Raw genomic sequence first — 24,045 nt, 5'->3', positions numbered from 1 at the left:
TGATTACTTGAATGTACTCTTATAGATATAGTAACGTTTCGACGCGAATTCAACCGTAAAATGCCAATAAGTTTCACCGCATCCTTCTTGACTGGTATCAAAACTGAATTTACATCTTCAACGCTTTGCGGCCAACCGCATACGCCAACTGGTATTATTTACGGGTGCAATGTTGTGGCCCGGTCGGTCGGTCAAGCGGACGAAAGCGTGCCGGAGTCAACACACGCCAAACCACCTCCAACAAATTCAGTCGGTAGACTTGAAATGTAAAATGGGAAAACCGATACGATTGTATACGATTATATCAATTGATTCCTTACTCCGTGTGTGCTCGCTTTTTCATGATTTGCAGAGAATTAGCATGCAGAAAAAAATAACGTGTTCCTATAACGTTGCATAAACTCCCTCGGTGAGAGATTAACATCCATGCGATTGCGTACAACCTTGGATAATTGAGACGGAGACCAGACCGGAGGGTTACATGCACCGCGGCCGTGTTGGTGGTGCGGTGGTACTCCAATTTACTCACAGACAAATGGATACTTCACCCAAATGGTAGATATGGACAGATAATATGAAAGCTTAACTGAAACTGGTCGTGACGAAAAATGGTGATACACTCTGAACAGACTGAGTCGCTTGATCTGTGGCTAATTCTGCACTAAGCCTACCATAACACGTGTGCTCATGGGTTTGATCAGGTGCAACTCGTGTGGTCGCCACAGTGGTTGTTAATTGATACTAGGCGATGCCGGTATCATGGAGCAGCTGACAAACGCTAGATGCACCCGTTTGCCTTATTTATTGCAAACGTTACAGAAATACCATTCATTGGCTGTTTAAGGTAAGCAAGATTTACGTTTATACGCTCCAATTTTGGATGGTGGCTCGGTATGTTCAATCAATCGAGTATTTTTGTGTTTTATATCACAATTCTGAGAAAACTATCGAACCCTCATTTCTAGGTTTATATTTCAACTAAAGGTGTTCTAATCAGATCTACAGATTGCATTAGATAAGAAAGCAAAAGATGTCAATAACATTTCCGAGAATTATATACCTTTTGAGTAGTTGCGGAACAGAAATTCCCAACTCCAGTAATCTACCTCAGTTCTACATTTTACTCGTCAAGATAAGACAGTTGCGTGTATATATATGAACAGCTGGATGGCTTATCACCCACGGATTACAAATGCAAGCGAAAATGCACACAAATAGACTTCGAATACTGCCCTGAATAATACTGAATTATTATAATTCCGAATCAAATGCCGATTAAATAAACAAAGTTGGAAAACCAAGCTTCACGAAGTCTAGGAGATAGATCTTTACAAACTGCCCTTGAATAGCCACTGTACTAGACGTAATCTCATCACTTCCGATTTGTACTGAACAGATCTGCGATAGTGAACCGTATGTTTCAAACTTGTAACCATTTGCTTATCTTATCACGTGCTAACCGATTATGCCCTTGACATAAAATCTATGCATCACGTTACTTTACAAAAAAAAAATAATGCTTCAGTAACCAGAATATCGTCAATGCTCTTTGCTTCTCAGATTTCATTGGTGATAGGTTAGCCATCCCCAGGATGCCGGCGAGGGCATGTTCAATAATTACTTTGCGTCACAGTTTTTCGAGTCGACAGCACTTACCACAAGCTCTTATCAGGTACCTACCGCTGTTAGATAACATATGTTGCTGTTTGACTCTTTCCGCTCTGATAACAGAATAATTTCACACTTGAAAATAAACGATAAGAACGATGATGAAATAGCAACGATAGAGTGTTTCTCAAGATGGGATCACTGTTTTAAAATACTTTTGCTTCTCTGTAGAACTCAGTCCATAACTTTGGAGATAGGTAAGTTACGTTGGCACCATATGACATTTAATTTTTTTGCATAGCTCTCATAGAAAAATTATACAATCACTTCAATAATTATCTTTCTAACAAAGGAGCGAGCGCATGTAGCATTCGGCTTTGTGTCGAAAACTTAAAATGTCATCAGAAGTGGATCGTTCAAAGCCTGTGGTGTCCCTTACCGTATCGAACGTACGTCTCTCATTAACTTGGTCCATGACTTCTCGTCGCTAGTTACAAACACTTTGTAGATCACCTTTCCGCTTGATCGATTCACCTCGCACGGCGCGCTTCTCTTCGTCTTGTTCCAACCTTCCGAATTCATGAACCATTCTCACTGGACGGTCGTCCGGCATCCTAAAGATATGGCCAGCCAATCATAGCCGTTCATTTTTATATGTGCCCACGATTGTTAGTTTTCCAAGCAACTGCTGCGAGTTTCTCATCCCGCCGTTTCAGCTGCGCATAGAAACTTTCCTTCTCTTCATCAGGTTTCGTTTAATGTTGCCCGTGTACGTTGATGATGCTGTTATCTGAAAAAAACGGCCTTTGATCTTCAATACGCACATTCTGTCAGTGATTGGTTGCCACTCAATCACGCACTGACGCATCATGTCCAGCACCGCTCTTATCACGCTGGATTTGTCACAATTTCGAAAGAAGGTCGAAGGATCGATGTCTGTTTCTACACGTCTTCTGCACCGTTCCTTCAGTGCTACTATTGCAACTTTGGAACTCGTCATGTAGTATTCGATAGCACTTTGAGAAGCCAAGGAATATTTCCGAATGTCAGAAGCCTGTTTCAACGCGCTGTTGAGTAAAATTCATCCATGCCTTAAAAAGCATGACTCTACATTCCGATTAGCAGTGTCTCTCTGAAAGAGGCTGGCAGTTTGTTTAAGATATTTTCATTGATTTGTTAGCAAGATTTCTTTGTAAATGTCAAGAAGCCTCCAACCAAAAATTGTATAACGATCATTGAGATGACTTTTAGTTTGTGTTCGTCTCATGATTTCAGATATTTAGCAACAGGAGACACGCAAAAAATCATAGCATTTAGTTACAGACTTGGGGATGTCTACCAGGTTGTTCACGAGATATGTCGTGTAATTACCGAAAAATTAATCGACGATGCAATAAATAAACGATAATGCCGAAGCCAACAGAAGAAGACTGCTAACAATTTTTGTGGAATTTCCCGCTGTGTCTTGGAGCCTTTGATGGAAAGCATGTGACAATTCAAGTACCTGCCAATAGTAACTTTGAGTCAACGCATGCTTTGACCGTGCTTCGGACGTGTGTCGATACAGACACGGGTACGACACGGTCTAGTGAGGATATTCACATGGAGCTGCATTAAACAAATTTGAAGCGAAACCCGGACGGGATCCGGTCCAGTCCCGTTCCGGATACGTGTGAATAGCGCTTTATTCGTCGCTTAGGTCGATTATTCCTAGTCGTATTTTCTTCTAGATTGTACGTAACTTTTATTTCCCAGGCGTTTTATTAGACTTGAATCAAGCCTCTCTCTCGCCCCTGTTTACTCACATCCTCTCATTTTCTCCTAGCGCGGAATGCGTTAGCACTCAGTCGTCAACGCTGGCCATAAATAGTGACATGTGGATATCTACAGATCAAGTATAGACGAAATCACCCAGCAACGATAGAAAATCCCTTCTTATTCCACCTAGTGGTGTGAAAACGGCTTTTAAATAGTATCATCAAGTTATTATTTAAATAGTGCCATCCAATCATTTATAAGATTCTATCCTCGGTCATTAGTATTGTGAGCTTGACAAAAAAGCTAATAGTAGCTTTCAAACAAGTATAAGTCCTTCGAAATCGATATTTTCATTCGGTCTAGGAGAGGAGGATGTTTAATTCAACTTTTTAAAAACATATCTGTTTATTTATTCTCTGAAAAAAAATATCCCACTTAAACTGATAATTTTTGTTGAGTTCAATCTTTAGTGTTTGAAGACAAGATGCGACTAACATTATTCTTGTGATTTTTGTAAATGACAAAAAAAACTATCACTCCTCTGCGATCAACGACCACTTCTCGGGTTGAAGTGTAGAGCAATAAATCCTATATTTTAGGATTAAGATATGTCTGTGTATGTGTGTATATGTGGGTATGTGTGTATGTAACGTTTTTTGCACTAACTTTTCTCGGAGATGGCTGAACCGATTTTCCCAAACTTAGATTCAAATGATAGCTGTGTAGATCTCATACTAAATTCTTGAATTTCATTTGGATTTGACTTCCGGTTACGGAGTTTTGGGGTAAAATGTGCATAAAAATGAAAATATGTTCAAATGAAAGGTCCTGTGGTCCCATATGGAATTCTCAAATTTCATCCGAATCCTACTTCCGGATCCGGAAATATAGGGTAGTTCACTCTTATTGCAGGACCAAAGCCAGGTTTGTTAGAATATAATAACATCTTCAATATATTGAATACATCGGTAAAATTTATTTACTTGACTAGTAACTCAAAGTTCGTCGGTCTTCCGATGTTACCATGTTTGTATACCTGTCGTAACTTTATTTGACTAGTGCGTATTCTGGCCAATGTCACGTCAAAAGTAAATGTACGCCATTTTTTCATGACTACTTTGAACACTACACTTTTCGTTCAATTTTAAAGTGGCCTACTAGAACCAGATCAAATGTCTAAGGTTTGCCTAAAGAGGATAAACTAGTTGGGCTATTTGGAAATAAAACTGGCAAGAAACTGGTCATTCGGGTCCGTGATGAGAATTCAATTTTTTTGTTCGATTTATGATTTCCATCACAATCAGAACATGAAAATTTATCTGAGGGTGTCGTTGATTGAACAGGCGTGTTTGCAAACGAAATACTACAATTTAAACAGCGTATGTTTGTATAACAATTTGTTGTACCTTGGCCGAGCCCCTGGCAATAACGATATTGTGTTAGGTTCGCATAGTTTTTTTTGACATGGGTTCTCCGTTCAAAACTTGATTTAAAGAAATATTTAAAATAAAATACTAAACAGATGCGATTCGAGCCTATTCCATAAACCGGGAATTTTTATCTCGCAAACCGAGAAAAGATCGGCAATTGGCAATTGGTAATTGGTAATAGAATGATGCGAAGCCAACGATGTTGTTTAAGAATTTCAAGAAAGTGTGTCAGAGAAATGGTGCAAGTGTTGCACATGAATAGCGTTAAGTTCAAGTGGCGGTCATTCGGTCTAGGAGAGGAGGATGTTTAATTCAACTTTTTAAAAACATATCTGTTTATTTATTCTCTGAAAAAAAATATCCCACTTAAACTGATAATTTCTGTTGAGTACAATCTTTAGTGTTTGAAGACAAGATGCGACTAACATTATTCTTGTGATTTTTGTAAATGACTAAAAAAACTCTATCACTCCTCTGCGATCAACGACCACTTGTCGGGTTGAAGTGTAGAGCAATAAATCCTATATTTTAAGATTAAGATTAATTTAAGATAATAATTTTGACGCATTACTATGGTTACTCGATTTTTTTTTCTGTCATAGAAATGACATTGTTATTCATCCAATCCCGTATGTTACCTCTTTTTTTCTCACAGGTTGCACAACCATACTCCAACATTTTTGTCACAAACTTTCTAATGTATATTATGTACATTAATTACTGACGAAATATGAAAAACAAAGTTTATGTTCAACAAATCAGATGAAAATGTTAGACCCATTACCCATCGATCGTTTTGAACAAATCAATGCATAATAACATTGCGGTGAATCGGTGCGTTCCTCCAAACTTTCTATTTGCCGCGGTTGTGATTTTAATGCTAAGAGCTAGTAAATTTTGGAGATGGAAACAAAAACCGTTGTTCAACCGAAATGCGAGCAATGTGAACAACCATAATGGTGGTTGCACCTTGTCAATTAGTTATATTGATTAGCCTTTAAAATTATGTGTTTGCTACAGCAGCAGCAACCACGCGATAAAAGCGTAATTAATTCCTTATTTCGATTTTCCTTGCTAGAAAGCTATTTCCATGTTTTCCAATTTAATATCAAACTAATTGTTTTTATTATCTTCTCTGTTTTCCGAATCTTCCAGGAGGTTTCGTGCTGATGAATGGAGACGCTGGAAAAATGTCCACAGCTACTGCCGTATATCCGCTCGGTGCCGAAGCCATCATTAGCGGCGGAATGTCCGGCCTGACGCTGGTTGGACCACATCCCTCACAGGCCACACACCTCACACTTCCCCCGGCAGGGGTAGTTCCGGGAGTCATTGCCGTTCCTGCTACCGTTGCTGTTGCCCCCGATTATACTGTCACGAACGGAGCTATCAGCAGCAACAACAACAACAATAACAACACTAACAGTAGCAGCAGCAGTAGTAGCAGCAACATCATGCTATCGAATGAACCGGCCGCGGGCGATTACTATGCGGTCACCCCACAAACAATGGATAACAGTGCTTCTCTTTCTTCGTCTACGGTTACCACAAACAATAACAACAGCAATCAAGGCAGTCTAACTGCGAACAACAATAATAACATTAGTAGTAATGTTAGTAGCGGCACACAAACGACGGTCGGCGGCAGCGGTGGTGGTGCTGCTGGCAATGTCATCAGTGGTAGCACAGGTGCTACTACGGCAGCAGCCAATGCCACCACCATCACCAGTGATACTAGTAGTACCGAATACAGTGGTATGCCTTTAGAGCAGCTGAAGCAGCAGCTACAAACGCAGCTCGATTACTATTTTTCGAGGTATGAAACTGGTTTTGATTTAATAAAAAAAACATATCTTTTTGAATACCATCAACCAATCGATCGGATGCATTAAAAACAATAGATTGATACATGAACGTGCATGTTCCCCTCTAATATTATAACGGGAAGATCATGTTGATTTCTATATAGGATATGACGATAATCGATCAATCGACTTTACGTTCAGTTTTTGTCTAACGCTCCCAACTAACCTGCCATTGAGACAAAATCTGTAAAATATGTTGTTCCTAAAACTTGATCGCAGAACACGCCCAATACTCTGTCGCTTGTTAATTGAAGCTGCAAGTTTCACACTTGACTGACTGTAGCATGGGCTGCACTGTGCAATAGGAATATAAATCTTCATTGAACAATCTTGACGGGTAGTAATTTTATAGCAATTCGTCATCAACCAGCAAAACTACTATCCTATCATCCTAATGAAGCAGGTAATGGTGTGTGTGTGGTTGTGTAATTCCACTGCCAAGGAGTGTGCCACTGGATTTCTCTAATGATAGAGCCGGGTATTTGTTCCCGAGCAAGGCTGCTAAATGCATACTTTCCTGTGAGCAACCACCAAACAGATCTAGGCCGCAGCAGTGATTGGGTGCCTTAGGCAAAAACCGTACAGTTACGTTGTGATCTCTTACTAACCTGAGCGCTGGTGAACATTCTCACGATTCGGTATCTAGCAGCGTGTTGATGTTAGAATTACCTTCATCGTTTTGGTGTTTGGAATTAACTTTGAATGTGCAGATTATTTGGTACGCCTCGTTTTTTTTGAGAAAAAAATGCATCTACATGAGAATTTAAGATGATCACTAAAAAGAGTAGATAAATATAATCACATATGTTTGCATAACTTTGCTTCCATTGATTAATTGAGGACAAATGGTTACATCCTCATCCCATGGGCCATCCCTGAGAATGACGAAATATCGTTCCAAGTGCGGTGGTTGAAGAATGACTATTTGTCTTTCCTTGTACATCATCTTTGCCTTTCGTGCAGCTCTTGTTGAGTATGACCTTGCCGTCGTGAATGTTTGGTTTTGCTCTTAGGATTATCATATTAGATCGAATTTCTGTTGCCAGCTACGGTGCGATCCTTTTCGTGTTTACCGTTGTAGTAGCTGTTCGCCAACAAAGAAACGCAGTATGACTTCTCTATGTTTTCAAATTACTCTCCATGACTTTGAAAAAAAAACTGATAGTTTCTTCAGTCACTTGCAATGATTTTTTTCAATTTCTGTTGCGTTTGAAAGCCGGTTTGGTTGAGTACTTATCTTACCTACAGCTATAATGATGAGGGTTCCAAGCATACGTCTCCAATTAACACGGTCGATGGCTACTTGTCGCCAGTAACTCAAGGAAAGGATACTTCTTAACACATGGATCAACAAGTCCCGAGATTAACAATGGAAACAACATTTTTTTTGCAAAATTTTTTTTATTCATCAACATAATCACCTTTCAGGGTGATACAATGGTTCCAACGTTTTTCCAATTTTTCAATACCATGTTTATAAAAAAAATTATCTTTCGCTTCAAAATAAGCTTCAGTTTCAGCGATGACCTCCTCATTTGAGCCAAATCTTTTTCCCTGGAGCATTTTTTTAAGATCAGCAAAGAGCCAGTAGTCACTGGGTGCTAAATCTGGCGAGTATGGGGGGTGAGGAAGCAGATCAAAGCCCAATTCGTTCAATTTCGCCATTGTTTTCATCGCCTTGTGGCAGGGTGCATTTTGTTCCATCGAAAGCAATCGCGGCACCCACTTGGAAAAAACCTTTTTCATGCTCAATTTTTCATGAAGGATAGTAAATACAATTCCATATGATATCTGTGTCATCTCAGCAATCTCAAGGAGCTTCACTTTACGATCTTTCATTATAATTTTTGTCACTTCACTCACATTTTCCGGTGTAACGGCTTCCACAGGTCTACCCGAGCGTTCCGCGTCGTTTGTGTCGGTACGACCACGTTTAAACTCGGCGAACCACCGACAAATCGTTGCCTTTGATGGACAAGAGTCCGGATAACATTTTTCAATCCATTGTTTCGCTTGCACGGTGCTTAATGGGTAAAAAAACAATGTTTTATCAAAACACGAAACTCGGTTTTTTCCATTTTTTTAACAAACTACAAAACGACTTTACTCCAACCTCGATAACTCAGCTGTTTCTGGTCGGATCGACTTAAAATTTTGACCCGTTTCAAGCAAAGGTTAGTATTCTAGAAAGACGTGGTTATTGGTTTACTACGAGCGCCATCTCTGCTTTAGTCTCGGGACTTATTGATCCATGTGCTAAATCTCCCTCCACATCGTCAGTCGTAGATTTATGTTTTTAATTATTTGAAATTAACAGACACTATGTGATCCCATTGATACTTCTAAGTAATATTCAGAAAATTTGCACTTTACTCATCCGAAGAGTTTTTTTCTGAGTGTAAAGTACGCACGATTTTCTGCCAAAATAATACTGCTCTGAATTTCTCTGTGATATCATTATCGGCGGTCACTAGTGAGCCCAAATACACAAACATGTCAACCACCTTGACCACCGTCACCGTGTATCAATATTCGTAGTGGGAGGCACAGTGCTTCTTCTTTAGAGCCTCTTGCTTTGAAGTATTTCATTTTCGACGCATTTATAGCCAGTACAATACGCCAAGTTTCAGCTCTTAGTCTGATGTATGTTTCCATCAATTTCTCAAGGTTACATATCACAATATCAACGATGTCAGCGAAGCCGAAAAGCTGTACAAACTTTCGGAAGATCGGTACCACTCGTGTCGATCCTCGCTCCTCGAATCATATCTTCCAAAACAATATTAACACTTCGAATCAGTGCAGTAAAACTTCATTCAATTCAATTGAAACCGAGTGAGAAACACACTGACGATCTCTCTGCTGCAGTAAACTTCACAATCTGACACACATAAGTTTGCTGACGTGCCGAACGAGCAGCATTTAGTTCTTAAATCGATTCTCTTCAAATCAAAGCTCAATTTAACCACCTTCATCTCTTTCGAGTGTGTGAGAGCGGTCTTCAAATGAGGTTCATGTAAACATTCGAATTGGTTCAAGAAAATTGACGAAAGACAAACCAGATAACTGAAACATTAATTACAGAACACACATAAATTAATAGTTTCCTCCTTCAGTTTTCATTTTTAGTACTTTACTCCATTTAATATTCTATTCCTTCGAACTTGCTCACTACCAATAGCGAAGACAATGAATCAGTTAGACTACTTGGCACTTTAGACTGAGCAAGCAAAACTTTAAATGACTAGGTACGATTATTCAACTGACGATGAATTCTAGGAACTTCATTTGAAAATGGCAGCAAAAGTCAAATGGATTTATATCGATATGCTGACGGTTAGTGGCAATAAATTTTATTTTCATCTGATATTATTGTTGATAATGAAATTTTCCCACACTGCTTCGAATAGCAAGGGACTAAAAAGTTACGCGAACTATCAAGGGCATTTGCTAGTTTTTGACCAATTTTGAAAGTTTTATCACCATTCGAGAAGTAATTTCAATTAAAGAAAAATTTATTTAGGGTTATGAAAATAGAGTTGTCTACCCAAAGCTATAAGGAAAACGGCAAACCAAAGTCGTTTCAAGGCCATCGTCCAAGTCCATGCGCGCGGGTGGTTTTAGGAAATTTTCGGTGGAAATTTTGAAAAATTTGCCAAAACCAAAAACATACAGACCTTTGAAAAGCTTTTATCTATCTGCAGGGCAAAAATGGCTGAAAAATTCGGAGGATTTTCCGAGTCTTATCAAAAATAGCTTCGAAAAAATGAGTTTTTTTGTGATCTGTCACAATTATTTGAAAAAATAATTCGATGGTATGAATTTTTTTTTTTGAAATAAACCTTATGTTGGCTACAAGGATCACATTCGGACACATTTTTGGAAAACGTTTTTACGCTTTTCATGGAAAATCAACGAATATCATATAACCGATTCCGTTGAAATTTTCATCGTCCATTGATTGTGATACAAGAACAAATTAAAATATTTCAAATTCACTACCAATTTTCAAAAAATGATTTTATTATCGATCTATTGAAGTTGACAAGTAAAATTACATTTGCGACTAATGTCAAAAACTTCGATTTTTTATAGATTTCTTGACGAATTCGGAGCTTAAAAAAACGAACATGTATCGAATTTTGTTTACTAATCGTTTTAATTCGGTATCAGCTAAACTTTGTAGACTGTAATAATTTGAAAATCACTAAAAATCGAAATATATAGATATTTTCACATGAATTCTAAAATCGCAGATATTTTTGATATTTACAGGAAAAGAAAATAAGTTCAGTAAATTTAAGAATATAATTTTGCTCTATAGTTGGTTTTAGCTCCGATCGTTTAGTGATCAAAAATGTTTGGGTTTTGGCTTTCTATTTCTCGCTAAATACTGAATACTAGATTCGTAAATTCCAGATTTCCTAATATAGATGCAATTATTCTTTCTGTAAATTTTAGCTGGTAACGAATTCAATCGATTAGAATACAAAAATTCATAGATGTTTGATTTGCATTCTTCGTTTAGCTTCGAACACTAGAAATTCTAGAATTTCTTCGTTGTTTTCGAGATTTTGTAACTAATATTGAATTATTTTATCAGCTGCCTACTTCAATCGACCGATAAATAAAAATACATAGGTATTAACTTTGAATTCCACATATGTTCCCCCAACTTCTACAAATTTAAAATTCCTAGGAAAATAGTAAAGTAAACAGTTTCCCTCCACCTGATGCACCTTTCAATCGATTGGTGAACAAAGATGTTCTCCTATAGTGTCTCTGAATTATTTTGCTTTACAAAGTTTAATCGGTACTTTGGTATTAAAAAAATCGTAGATGTGTTCCTAATATGGCTAGCAAAGTCCTGGATATCGCTTTTTTTGGCCATCGGGAGTAACCAATATCAGGTAGGGTCACAGAGGTATTTTGGCCCACTTTAGGATTGATTTTATTTTGGCCCACGTTGAATAAATATCCATCAAATGTTGTAATATCTTTGAAAAGCCCTTCCGCAATAGGTAATTTAATGTGTTTACCTTCAAATTTATGTAACATGAGTTACTTCACATCAATTAAATTCGATAAAATCGATAAAGTTTGTTAGGTGGGCCAAAATATATGAAGTGGCCAAAATACCTCTGTTACCCTACTTCAGATGCTTTCTTCGAACGTATATACCGGTTGGTGCGACTGTTGGACACGCTGTCGACAGTAAAGAGACTTACGGTGGACCTCTTTTTTCAGGTTACTAAGCAGTTTCTTGCTTCGCTCCACTCTTGCTGCTTTAATTCTGTCAGTAATCAAATGTCTTTTAACTCGAGCTCTAGATTTTCCTTTTAAGTCATATTTCACAACATACATCATACATTAGCCTTCTTTGACATTTCACTCATGCTCCGAACGGGATTACGAGTTACTTTCATCTTAATGGATTGTATCAACTCTGGCGTTCTCACAGATCGTTTCCGACCACTTCCATGTTTTTTTTTGATACTGTTGGAAGTCCAACTGACGCCTTGACACGAAATACAGTAGCCCTTAAACATTTTACAAGAGCCATGATATCTCAAACTGACTTCTGGGCGTGAAGTAATCTAAGGATGTCATCCTTGTCGTAAATTTTTCAAAAAATCTTCCTAAATAAAAACAAATTCAAGTATACCAATTTTTTTTTTAAACAATAATTGACACATGCAGAAAATTTTGTTTAACTAGGTTGAGTTACTTGAGCGGTAAGGTAGTGTTAGTGAGAGTCTCAAAATTTTCTGACGCAATCTGTAATGACTCGACAAAAATAGTAACCGCTGAACAGACGTAAAGTTAATGCTATTTGCAAAACACTTCTTGCATAGAAATTCCATGTTTTTACGAAACTTACAGACGGCTTCATGGCCGTCAACAAATAGCAGTTTTGCCTTTCTCATAAAGAAATATTATGCAATTACTGTGAAAACCGATATTTTAACCGAGTGCCACATACCATTCGACTCAACTCGTCGAGTACATAAAATTTCGATGTATATGTAAAATTTTTGTGCACTCATTCTTCTCAAAGATGGCATAGCCGATTTTTACAAACTTAGATTCAACTGAAAAGTCTTGTAGTCCCATCAAAAATTTCTGAATATTATTTGTGTATCAGTTTCGGTTCCACAAACTTACTTTCAAATGAAAGGTTTTGTGGTTCCACACAAAACACCAAAATTTCATCCGGATCCGACTTCCCGTTTCGGAATTACTGAGTGAAGAGTGTTAAAAATTTTATACCAACACTTAAACTAGGCTCAAATTTATTCCAATTAGTAGTCATTGCTAGTTGAAATAATGGTCATATACTTAAAATAGTACTCATTCTCTTTTCACAGTGATGGTTTGATCAAACTCAGCTTCGAATAAATGATCATATGCTCCCATACCAAATTCCTCAAATTCGTCGGTTTAAAAAATTTTATACCGTCATATGACGCGACGAAGCAAAGCAGGGGCTTTTTCAATTTGGCTTAAAACTGTTCCAATTTGTAAGCCATATTCGGCTATACTGGTATATATAATCCGGTTTCGGAAGTATCGGAAATAGTGATCAAAGGCTGCAAAAAGTATCTCACTCATTTTCTCCAAAATGGCTACAGCGATTTTCAAAACTTCAATTCAAATGAAAAGTCTTACGGTTTCTTTGGTACGGGTACTACTTCTGGTTTTGGAGCTAGAAGGTGTTTTGATTAGTGCATTTTGCTAGTTTACGTGTGACCAAACTTTCCTCTTTCAATTCAATGTTTTTTTAAAGAATTTCACAGTAATAAAGGGTGATTTTTGTGAATCGTGTCTTGTGTCATTGTCAATCTTGTTCAATTTGGTCTATAATTTAGTCATGAATCAACTGACGAACAAACAACGCTTGCGAACTTCGTCCAATTTATGGGCTGTTTGGTCAGCCTACTGGGGAACCTATTCGGAAGCTTGTGACTGAATTTCGAACCCAGTTTATACTATTGGACAAAATACGTCTCTGAATTTCTCTGATGGTGTCATTATCGGCGGTCACCAATGAGCCCAAATACACGAACTCGTCAACCACCTTGATGAAATATCGGCCGATATGTTGGAGAGAGTGTGTCAAAATTGGACCTTGCGCATGGGCCAGTGGAGCCGCGGCCAACATGTGCATGAAATCATCTTCAAATATTAAAATATATTGATCGTTCTATCGATTCATATAAAGATTTCATCAAATTTCTCAAATTTTTTGTGATATTTTTTGAAAATCAAATCCTATACTAATTACAATACTACCCTTTATATTTTTGATGGTATGAGTAATATGATATACCATTAATTACGCCACTTGGTGGATTAAAACACTCCCTGTGTACTATTTGAATTTTTTTTCGTAGTCTGCTTCCACACACTCTCTGTTCGCTCCAACAAAGTTCCTGCAGTGCTGAAAAACTTGATGCTCAAATGAGTCTCTAGAAATCTCTTGTGTTATCTTTCTTGACTAGTCATCAATATAATTTAAGTGTGTAGTTTGCAGTTCGACATTTTTATCAAGCCTTGGAAATCTAAACTAAGGTAACGCAAAAAACGTACATTAGTTTGTTCGATTTGATTATTTACTTTTTCACAAAATTGTAGAATCGGTTATAACATAGTCCAATGTCAATACATTGCATTTAACAATGATTTGTTCCTAAATACCGGATAGATTGAACCGTTCGGCAATAAGGTAAAAAAATATATATTTAGTTCCATCGCTTCTTTAGAGCGAATAACCAACTCTGGGATTATGTAGGAGATTCTGATGATTCACCGTCACTCTATTGAGCAGGTAAAACAACGAAATGTAAATGTTAGATTGAGAGCTAAACACAAAAGCTTTCAATGATTCACTCAGCAAGAATGGGTCTTTTCCGACACTTCTTCAGTCATTTTAGGTAACGATTGGTTGATGGTTTTCTAATATATGGTTTCTGATTTTGCGGATCGCTGACAATCTCAATAGTTGTAATAATTGTAACTATTATTTCCACCTTTACCCACAGAGAAAATCTAGCCAATGACACATATCTACTATCGCAAATGGACAATGATCAATACGTGCCCATTTGGACAGTGGCCAACTTCAATCTTGTGAAGAAGCTCACCAAGGATATCAAGCTGATTACTGAAGTGCTTCGCGAGTCTCCCAATGTGCAAGTCGACGAAGAGGGCCTAAAGGTACGACCGAATCACAAACGCTGCATCGTTATCCTGCGAGAGATTCCGGACAATACACCGATTGAGGAAGTGAAGGTAGGTTCAACAGAACGATTTTCAGCACGAAGCTATTTGATCATGTTTATTTTCGGTTTGCAGAACATATTCCAAGGTGAAAACTGTCCTCGTTTCATTTCGTGCGAGTTTGCTCACAACAACTCTTGGTATATAACGTTTGAATCGGATGAAGACGCCCAGCAAGCTTTTCGATATTTGCGAGAGGAAATCAAAGAATTTCAGGTGTTTTTTTAAACAAAACTCAATAAAAAGAATAAATTACCATCATTTAATTTTCACTAGGGAAAACCAATTATGGCACGAATAAAAGCCAAACCAATGAACAGGCTTCCAATCGCTGCCGGTGTACCGCTGAAGAATGGTTTCCGGACGACTCCTCCGCCAGCTACAGCAGCCGCCGTCGCTGTACCACCAGGGGCAGCAGGACCTTCGGCAGCCGCTGCTGCTGCCGCTGCCGCAGCTGCAGCAGCGGCAGCCGTTTATGATCCTACACAAGCAGTAGCGGCCGCGGCCGCCTTCCCTGGTCAGCAGCGATACATTACAGTGCAACATAATCCTGGAGCGATACCACAAGGTACCGCTGTACCAGCATACAACACACCAGTTCATATGTTTGTAAGTACCTATTGAAGAAGATTTCGACCAACATGTTGACTAACCGAAATGATTACATTTATGCTCTCTAGCCATTCCAACAACAATTCTACCCGGGTATAATGCAACCATGGCCTGCAGCACCTCCGCCCGCTCAAAACTACTATGATATTAGTACATTTGTAACTAGTAACGGGCTGGCACCACAGGTAACATTTGCTACAGCGGGAGCAAAACAGCAGAATGGCCGGTACAATGTGCAGGCTGGTGTAGGTGCTCATCGTGGCAACATACGCAGCAAACGTCAACCAAATCCGATACCGGGTGGTGGGAACGAGCATCGGTCAGGTGGAGCCAACAGCGGTGGTGGTGCAAACATCGCCGGTAGCCAGACCTCTCTGGGATCTGGTGGCAACGATAACCAACCAAACCATCGAATATCGGTCCAACAACCACACTACGTTCAGCAGGCTGCTCAACAACAGCCGCCACAAACACAATCACATTATCAGCCTCAACCGGGTGGCAAAGGCTCCTCCCTGCTTGGTCACGGAGGGAAGGCATACCACAAGGATACAACAATTGTGCCACATTATCAGCATTACCAGCCTCAGCAACAGCATTACAGCAATCATCCACAGCCTCACCACCATCATCAGCAGCCGCCGGCACCGCAGCAGCAATGTGACGAGACAGGAAATACGCAAACGACTGTTAGCATGCGATCGACCACCAGCAGTGCTGAACACTACCAATCAAACGAAGACAGTAGTGGATACAGCAGTCTACCGTACAACAGTGGTCGTAACAAAAATCTAGATAACCAGCAGCAGCAACAAGCGGCTGGTCCATGGGCATCAAATCAATCACGGCGACATACTCGACGAAGAAAAGATGACCTGGACGGCGGAGCTGGCAGCATTTTGTACAGCAACGCAAGCAGTGTTCGTTCTAGTAATATGAGCTACAATAGTAATAGTAGTAATCTTAGCAGTAGTATCAACAACGGTGCAAACTCCAATGTGAAAGTTATGAATCCAACTAGTCCAAATCAATTGATACCGTCTTCGGGAGGGCCGCCGCATGGGCGCGGTCCACGAGGCAGTCTTGGCGGGAACAATGAAAATCTTCACGGTACAGCCTCGGGAAACGTGATTGCGTCGATGGGTGGCGAAGCTGGCGGCGGTGGTAGTCACCATCATCACCACAGTGGTGGTGGTGGTGGAGGCTATCATCCTCATCATCATACTCGGAGCGCGGTGGCTACTGGCTTTCATCAGCAGCACCCGCACCATCACCACCAACCACAGCATCAGCCGCAGCAGTCGCACTTACAACAAACCTCCAGCAGCAACACCAGTGCGCAGCAGCAGAATGCCCCCAGCACCACTCAATCGACGCAATTCGACCTCGAACCAGCTGCATTTCCGCCACTTCCCGGCCATGATGATAACACTAGCACCAGTAGCACCAGTGGTAGCCGCAACAAGCACCACCATGGCCGTGATCATCAGAACCACCAGCAACAGCAGCACCATTCCCACGGTGCCAGCAATCAATCGACGGTTGCCACCAGTAGCACCCATGGTTCCTCCGTTGATCACTCGTCCACATATGGTGGCGTGGGCGTCTCCGAGGTCCCCACGCACCCGATCGCTCCTTGGGGCGAGAGCCGACTAGCCGATGTCGTTAAAGGTAAGCTGGTTTGTGGAGTTAGTCTCAAGCAAGTAGTACCTATCTTCAGTTCAGAATTCGAACAAATGCGAGAAACACGCGATCATTTGAAATTTGTTTTGTTTTCTTTCATTTCCAGGCACTGCACTCGCAACGAATGCCTCCATGAAGGCAAAAAACACAACGTCCCCTCCACCACAGCCAACCCAAAGCAGCAACAGTAGTGAGCTTAGTCAAAAAAACGCCACAGCTTCGGCCGCTGCCACTTCAGAAGTGAGCGCAGCTGCCGGTCGTGAACAACAGCAACAACAACAACCTTTCTCAGCAACCGTCAAATTGTCGCAACAGCAGCTAAACTCAAAAACTGCAATCGATTCCTTACATGGTACCAGCAGCGGGTGCAACGAGTCCACCAGTTTGGCCTACGGAACCGCCAACAGCAGCAACAATAACTCTAGCAAAGTAACTAATAATCCTCCTCCTGTGATAAAGTGTACAACAATTAGTACATCTGCAAGCACCACTGCTGATAAATCTACAAAGACTGACGAGTCCTTGCTGCAAATGAACGGCTTGGAATCAACGACGACAGTGACTGCAGCAACAGCCTTGGGAGTCGGCTCGATTTCCACGAATCGTAAGATTGGTGACAGCTCTGAAATCGTGAACTGCCCGACGACTACCAATGCTGCCACTATGACATCCACTGAGTACGTGATTGCTGCTACTTCCTCTTCCTCCTCTTCCACTGGTAGCTCCAAGCAGCATCCGTCGTTGACGACTACTTCAACAACTAATACATCATCTGTGGCTGTGACCTCCGCATCGACTATGACTGTATCGGTATCTGCTGCCAAAACCAACGCCAATATCAACACTTCCGGTTCCAAGCAAGGTGGATACAAAAATTTACGGCCACAAACTACGCCGGCTGCATCATCCACTGCGGCCATTGTATCATCTCATGCTGCGTCAAACTCGTCAGTATCATTATCGTCGTCGTCGTCATCCGGTAGTTCTTCTCAACCGGCAGCACCACCGCCCTTTTCCCTACAGAATCACCCTCCGCTTGGTGGTGTTTCCGTTGCTTTACCAGAGCCGCAACAGCAAACCCAGGTACGTCTTAGCTATGCTCAGGTAGCTCAACACCTGAAAGAGCAACAGATGAAGGAGAAGGAACATCAGCAGGATGGTAGTACTAAAATGATTGAGAAAGAGAATAACAATAGCTTACAAGTCGGTAGTAGCAGCAGTAACAGTAGCTCTAGTAATGTCAGCAACGCCAATGTTACTACCATTAGTAACAAAAAGAAGGATTCGCCGACAAGCTCAAGACTGTCAACCTCATCACAGCACAGCAACGATGGATTTAGGGAACAACGAGGTAAGTGATTCTAGAGGTTCATTATCCCATCCTAGTGTGTCCAAAATCGAGTCTTTTACATAAGAGCGTGGTATCTGAACTAATAACAAGAATAGATTTTTTGTTTCAAAACTTGCACATTATAATTCAATTACTCGTCATTGCTATACTGCCGTTCCAAGACTAATTGTCCCATATATAACAAATCCCATAAGATATAGGGCAATTTTGCGTAGAACGGCAATATAGTAGTCCAGGATTATTCTTTTTGAGCTGAGCTGAGATGAGCCTGAGTAGATCGCCAAGAAAATGAAGCTTGAGAAAAGCAAATCATTTTCACTGTACATAGCCACGCACGCCTAACTTTTCATTAAATGATCAATAACGACGCTGGCTACGACCACAGGCTGTAATACTGAGGGAAAGGAAGGAATGTTAGTCCGATACTCGTTGTTTCTAGAGACCGCGGGTACCACTGTATCTCCACGAGCATCACGGGATAGGAGATTTGTTAGTAGGGAGGGAAAAAGATCCGGATATGTTTTGGTAAACAATATGATCTCAACAAAACCATTTTCGATACTCAGGAGAAACATAATAAGTAAGAAAAATATAAAATAACTCCAAGGAATACCAGTATCCCTTTTCTCCTGCTCGCTCTGCTGTCAGCAACGCGAGATGAAACACGACCACTGAAAGAATAAAATAAAAATACTCGCGAATGGGTCCGCTGCAGACCAACCCGAAAACAACGACAATGACACGCAGACGGCGCTTCGATCGGTTGACAGGTCTAACATCGTTGAATTTTGGGGCGGCAAATTCACAGTATCCGCCACTTGAGCATCTTTAGTTTCGCGGATCAATATTATTCAATAAATAGCCCTCCCACTACTAAACACACACTTGCACTATCACTCAAAATAACTATTTCAACCTAATTTTTTACTATACATATCAAACAACACATTGAAATTATACTTTTTTGAGAGCAGCACCAGGACACCGCATCGCACTCCCAGTGATGCCAACTCTCCTCTCCGTAGTCCAGGATTATTCTTCTTGAAGAATCAAACTTTTACTGATCAACCATAGCTTCCCAGATAACAACCTTTCGAACTGAGCAGTATTAGACCAGTAAATTGAAAGAATGATTGAACATTCATCATGGACTAAGAAAATGATGCTTAAGAGAAGCAAGTGATTTTCACTGTGCATATCCACTCATACAAAATTCTCAATTTAAATTTTTCATGCGATTTCCAATCCTGTGCCCCTTATGTAGGTCTATGATGTTTAGTTTCCAGTCTCTTTCACCTGTAAAAGGAAAAATAAGCAATTTCGAAGAATAAGCTTCGCATCTAGAACAAAGAAAATTCATAACAAGGTGTCATCTTCGGATCCACTCAGACTAAATGATGCGTGTTTTACCGTACAATCAATTCTATACTGGGCCAGTTTCTAGTAGGTCATACAGTAGTAGACGTTCGTTTAGTCGACCCCAATTTTTCCTGTTGTTTTAAATAAATAAAACAATCCTTATTATTCTTGGTAATTGGTGAAACATTCTTATTTTCGACATATTGATCATAAGACCAGTCCATAGTTGCAGATTAAGCATCAGTTTGCTTTACAGCTTCTTCCATTTAATGTCCGGCGATTTGTTTAGAATCCGAGCAATTTGGCGAAAGGGTCACCGGAACATCCAACGAGAGACAGTCGATTCATTGTAATTTCATGTCTAATTTGGCTTTTCAGCCTAAAAAAACTTCGGCACGGCCTTTGGTGGGGTGTTTTTCATACCATATTTTGAATCATATTTGCGCAAAACTTTCTCAGATCGACCAATTTTTCGTGCATTTGAGACATTGGTGTTGTCCTCCTCTTTAAACAATCTCATAATTCTTCGTTCATCTTCCGTCAGTCAGGGGTACACACTAAGATTTAATTCCTTTGTTCGGTAATATTTTTGACGAGAAATTTCGGTAATCTATAAAAATGACCGATATTTCGGTACATGAGTTTTATTTTACAATAATTATGCTATTTTTTACCGGACGATCAGTTTTACGTAAGTTTTCATTACAGAATTTTGTAAATAGATATACAATTCATACGGTGAATCTGAATAGTCGCCGAGTACGATAAAAACCATACTGTCCGTATGGTGAAATTATCTTCCAAAAACCGAACTTCTGTGAAAACTGATTGTCGTGAAACTAACTGTCAAACAGTTATTGAAATTTTCAGTAAGTGTCTTTTTATTAACCAAACGAAAAAAATCATGAATGGATTGAGGTACAGGTGCTAAAGTTTTTAAAACATTAGAACCACTAAAAGCTTTTTGTTTACTTATAGGCAGAAAATAATTTTGTATCACTTGTCCACTTGCTGCCTACACAAATCGTTCGAGGATAATTTCTGGTGAAATCGACGGATTGTGCAGTATTTTTGGATTTTGTCAAACAACTACCGTAAACTGTAAACCAAATGGATCTAACGAATGGTTTGGTATTTTTTCGCGTTTGTTTACTTTTGGTTAAATTCTTAATTTGAATAGATTTTCGGAGTACATAAAACAACATGCATTTTATGTTTACGATAAGGTTTTTCGGATTTGGATATTTTTCATAGAAACGAGTGAAGAAAGTTCGAACCAGTTGTGACTACGATGTACTATATATCCATGAAAAAAATATAAAAAAAAGTCTAGAAAAAATGTAACTTCACTTCCCGGTTGACCGGAATTATGAGCGCCTTTCGGAGCACTGCACAACCTGTCAAGTCCACCAGAAATAACTCGAACGAAATGTATTGGCAGCAAGTGGACATAGTGATATGAAATCATTTTATAAGTAAACAAAAAGCTTTGAGTAATTCTAATGTTAAAAACTTGTGTACTTGTACCTCATTCGATTCGACGAATCCTTCAAGATATTTTTCGATTGGTAAATAAAAAGACACTTACTGAAAATTTTAATAACTGTTTGACAGTTAGTTTTCACGACAATCAGTATTTAAAGAAGTTCGGTTATTGGAAGATTATTTTACCATGCGGACGGTATGGTTTTTACCGTACTCGGCGTCTATTTAGATTTACCGTATGAATTGTATATCTATTTACAGAATTCTGTAATAAAAACTTGCGTAAAACTGATCGTCCGGTAAAAATTTGCATAATTTTTGTAAAATGAAGTTCATGTACCGAAATATAGGTAATTTCTATTGATTACCGAAAGTTTTCGTCAAATAATTACCGAACAACGGAATTGAATCTTAGTGTGTAGAATAAAACCGTAGCCGCAACAGGTTGGAATTTTCTTCATTCGTTTTTGTAAGTTTGTGTTGTTTTTTTAATTCCGAAAATCCAGAATTTTAACTAAAGGAAAACAAACAAACAAGAAATTAACGAACAACCGGTTAGATCCATTTGGTTTACAGTTTACGGTAGTTGTTTGACAGTTCAGCAATTACCGAACGATTGGTAATCAATTCAATTACCGAACTGATTACCGAACGTTCAGCTGTTGAAAATTCGGTAAAAAATTACCGAATCCTGAAAAATTTTCTAAGTGTGTACCCTTGTAACTTTGAAACTTTCAGTAATCAATAAAAATATTGAAATACCTTGTTGATTGTGAGATGTTCAGTTGAAATAATCTGAAAAAAGAACAACTGATTACTATGATAATTTAATCAAAATCCAATTGGTTGTACCGGCCTCCGGATTCCAAAATAATTCGAAATTCTGCGCGTATGCTGAGGCGACATGCGGTTGCATCAGTCGCTGTAGGTTGTACCGAGTCGGTGACTAGCATCGTGCATTGTTGATGACGGAGAATTTTGGGTGCTGTTTCACAAACAACATTGGTAGTGGTCAGAGACGATGTTAGCGCCACGATAGATCTTGACATCGATCATGTCGGAGAAGTGCCGTCCATCAATTAGAACGTGGTCGATTTGTGATTCCGTCTAGTGTGGTGATCTCAAGGTGTACGAGGTCTGTTCAAAAAGTTCCCGGATTTTTTAAATTGCGCGCGTCTGGAGAGTCCGGTGGTCAAAATTTTTTTTTATTGTGTTGGTACATATGTCCCTAATGTATGGTGAAATTTTCAGCTGTATTCATTGTTTACATTCTGTCTTGTAGCGGCTGGTGTAGACGTGTTTTTTTGAGCTCGCCGATTTTTGTTAGTTTAAACAATGGAAGAATTGAAGAATTTGTATTAAATTTTGCGTGAAAAATGAAATAAAGTGTAACCAAGTGTGCGAAATGTTACAGAGAGCCTACGGTGAGTCTGCTATGAAAAAAACAAGTGTTTACGAGTGGTATAAGCGTTTCCAAGATGGCCGCGAAGACGTTGAAGACGACGAACGCTCCGGTCGACCTAGCACGTCAATAATCGATGAAAATGTGGGAAAAGTGGAAAAAATGATTATGGATGATCGCCGAATCACTATTAGAGAAGTTGCTGATGAAGTTGGCTCATGCCATCATATTTTTTCAAATGTTTTGGGCATGAAACGAGTGGCAGCAAAATTCGTTCCAAAACTGCTTCTGCTTATTCGTGATTTTTTGGCTAAAAACAAGACTTTAATCATGCCCCAACCTCCTTATTCACCAGATATCGCTCCGTGTGATTTTTTCCTGTTCCCAAAGTTGAAGAGACCCACGAAAGAACAGCGTTTTTCATCGATTGAAGAGATAAAGGCAGAATCGCTGAGAGTGCTACAGAGCATTACAAAACGTGACTATCAGGGGTGTTTCGAAGACTGGAAAAAACGTTGGCATAAGTGTATTATATCTAGGGGGGATTACTTTGAAGGGGACCATATAGATGTAGACCAGGGGTTCCCAAACTATTTTGGGTCATGGACCCCTTCACTAAATTTAACTTAGGCCTCAGACCCCCATCAACAAATTTCTTTGAAAATTCAATTTCCTGCTTTTTAAATATTGATGTAAAATAGTTAAAAATAAACACAACTTATGTCAAGCAATAGGGGGTCGATTTCTAGACCTCGTCGACCCCCATAGTCAGTTTTCGTTTACGTCGACCCCCGCAAAAAGGATATCGACCCCAAGGGGTCTATATCGACCACTTTGGGAACCCCTGATGTAGACGAATAAATAAATATTTTTTTAGAAAAATGAGAATTCCGGGTACTTTTTGAACAGACCTCGTATGTGTAACGATAAGGGAGGCTGTGTTGGAAGAAGGTACGAATGGCCAATAAGTCAATAAGTCGTAGGCCGTTTTCGTTTGTCAGCCGGTGGGTGCTAAACTTACCAATCGTCGGTCTAAATTCCTCCTCCTGGCCTACCTGAACGGCTTTCCTAGATTTCTTATGATGATCTTGAGGTCGTAACTTAGACAACAGTGATACTCGCGCTCGAGCTGCGCGTAGAATGCGTTCTTGTCATCATCAGTGCTTCCGGAGTAAGGGCTGTGCACGTTGATTATGCTAAAGTTGAAGAAAC

At 39.6% G+C, this 24,045-nt stretch overlaps 1 protein-coding gene across 4 annotated transcripts in view; it reads left to right on the top strand.

The window, feature by feature from the left end:
* The window catches only part of LOC131438753 (la-related protein Larp4B), an 80,943-nt gene that overhangs the window by 46,911 nt on the left and 9,987 nt on the right, over positions 1 to 24,045 (top strand). For all 4 annotated transcript variants that reach the window (XR_009230983.1, XM_058608991.1, XM_058608993.1 and 1 more), the window contains 6 exons: positions 5,952 to 6,612; positions 14,704 to 14,953; positions 15,017 to 15,157; positions 15,218 to 15,550; positions 15,622 to 17,224; positions 17,343 to 18,587. Coding sequence is in view for 3 of the 4 variants with exons in the window: in XM_058608991.1 (XP_058464974.1) it covers positions 5,952 to 6,612; positions 14,704 to 14,953; positions 15,017 to 15,157; positions 15,218 to 15,550; positions 15,622 to 17,224; positions 17,343 to 18,587 (4,233 nt within the window). In the remaining variant the exon portion in view is untranslated. The remainder of the gene's footprint in view (positions 1 to 5,951; positions 6,613 to 14,703; positions 14,954 to 15,016; positions 15,158 to 15,217; positions 15,551 to 15,621; positions 17,225 to 17,342; positions 18,588 to 24,045) is intronic.

The sequence above is a fragment of the Malaya genurostris genome, chromosome 3 (assembly GCF_030247185.1).
Source record: "Malaya genurostris strain Urasoe2022 chromosome 3, Malgen_1.1, whole genome shotgun sequence".
NCBI classification, from domain to species: domain Eukaryota; kingdom Metazoa; phylum Arthropoda; class Insecta; order Diptera; family Culicidae; genus Malaya; species Malaya genurostris.
The sequence above is the reverse complement of the archived record's forward strand: the minus strand, read 5'-3'. Positions and strand labels throughout refer to the sequence as shown.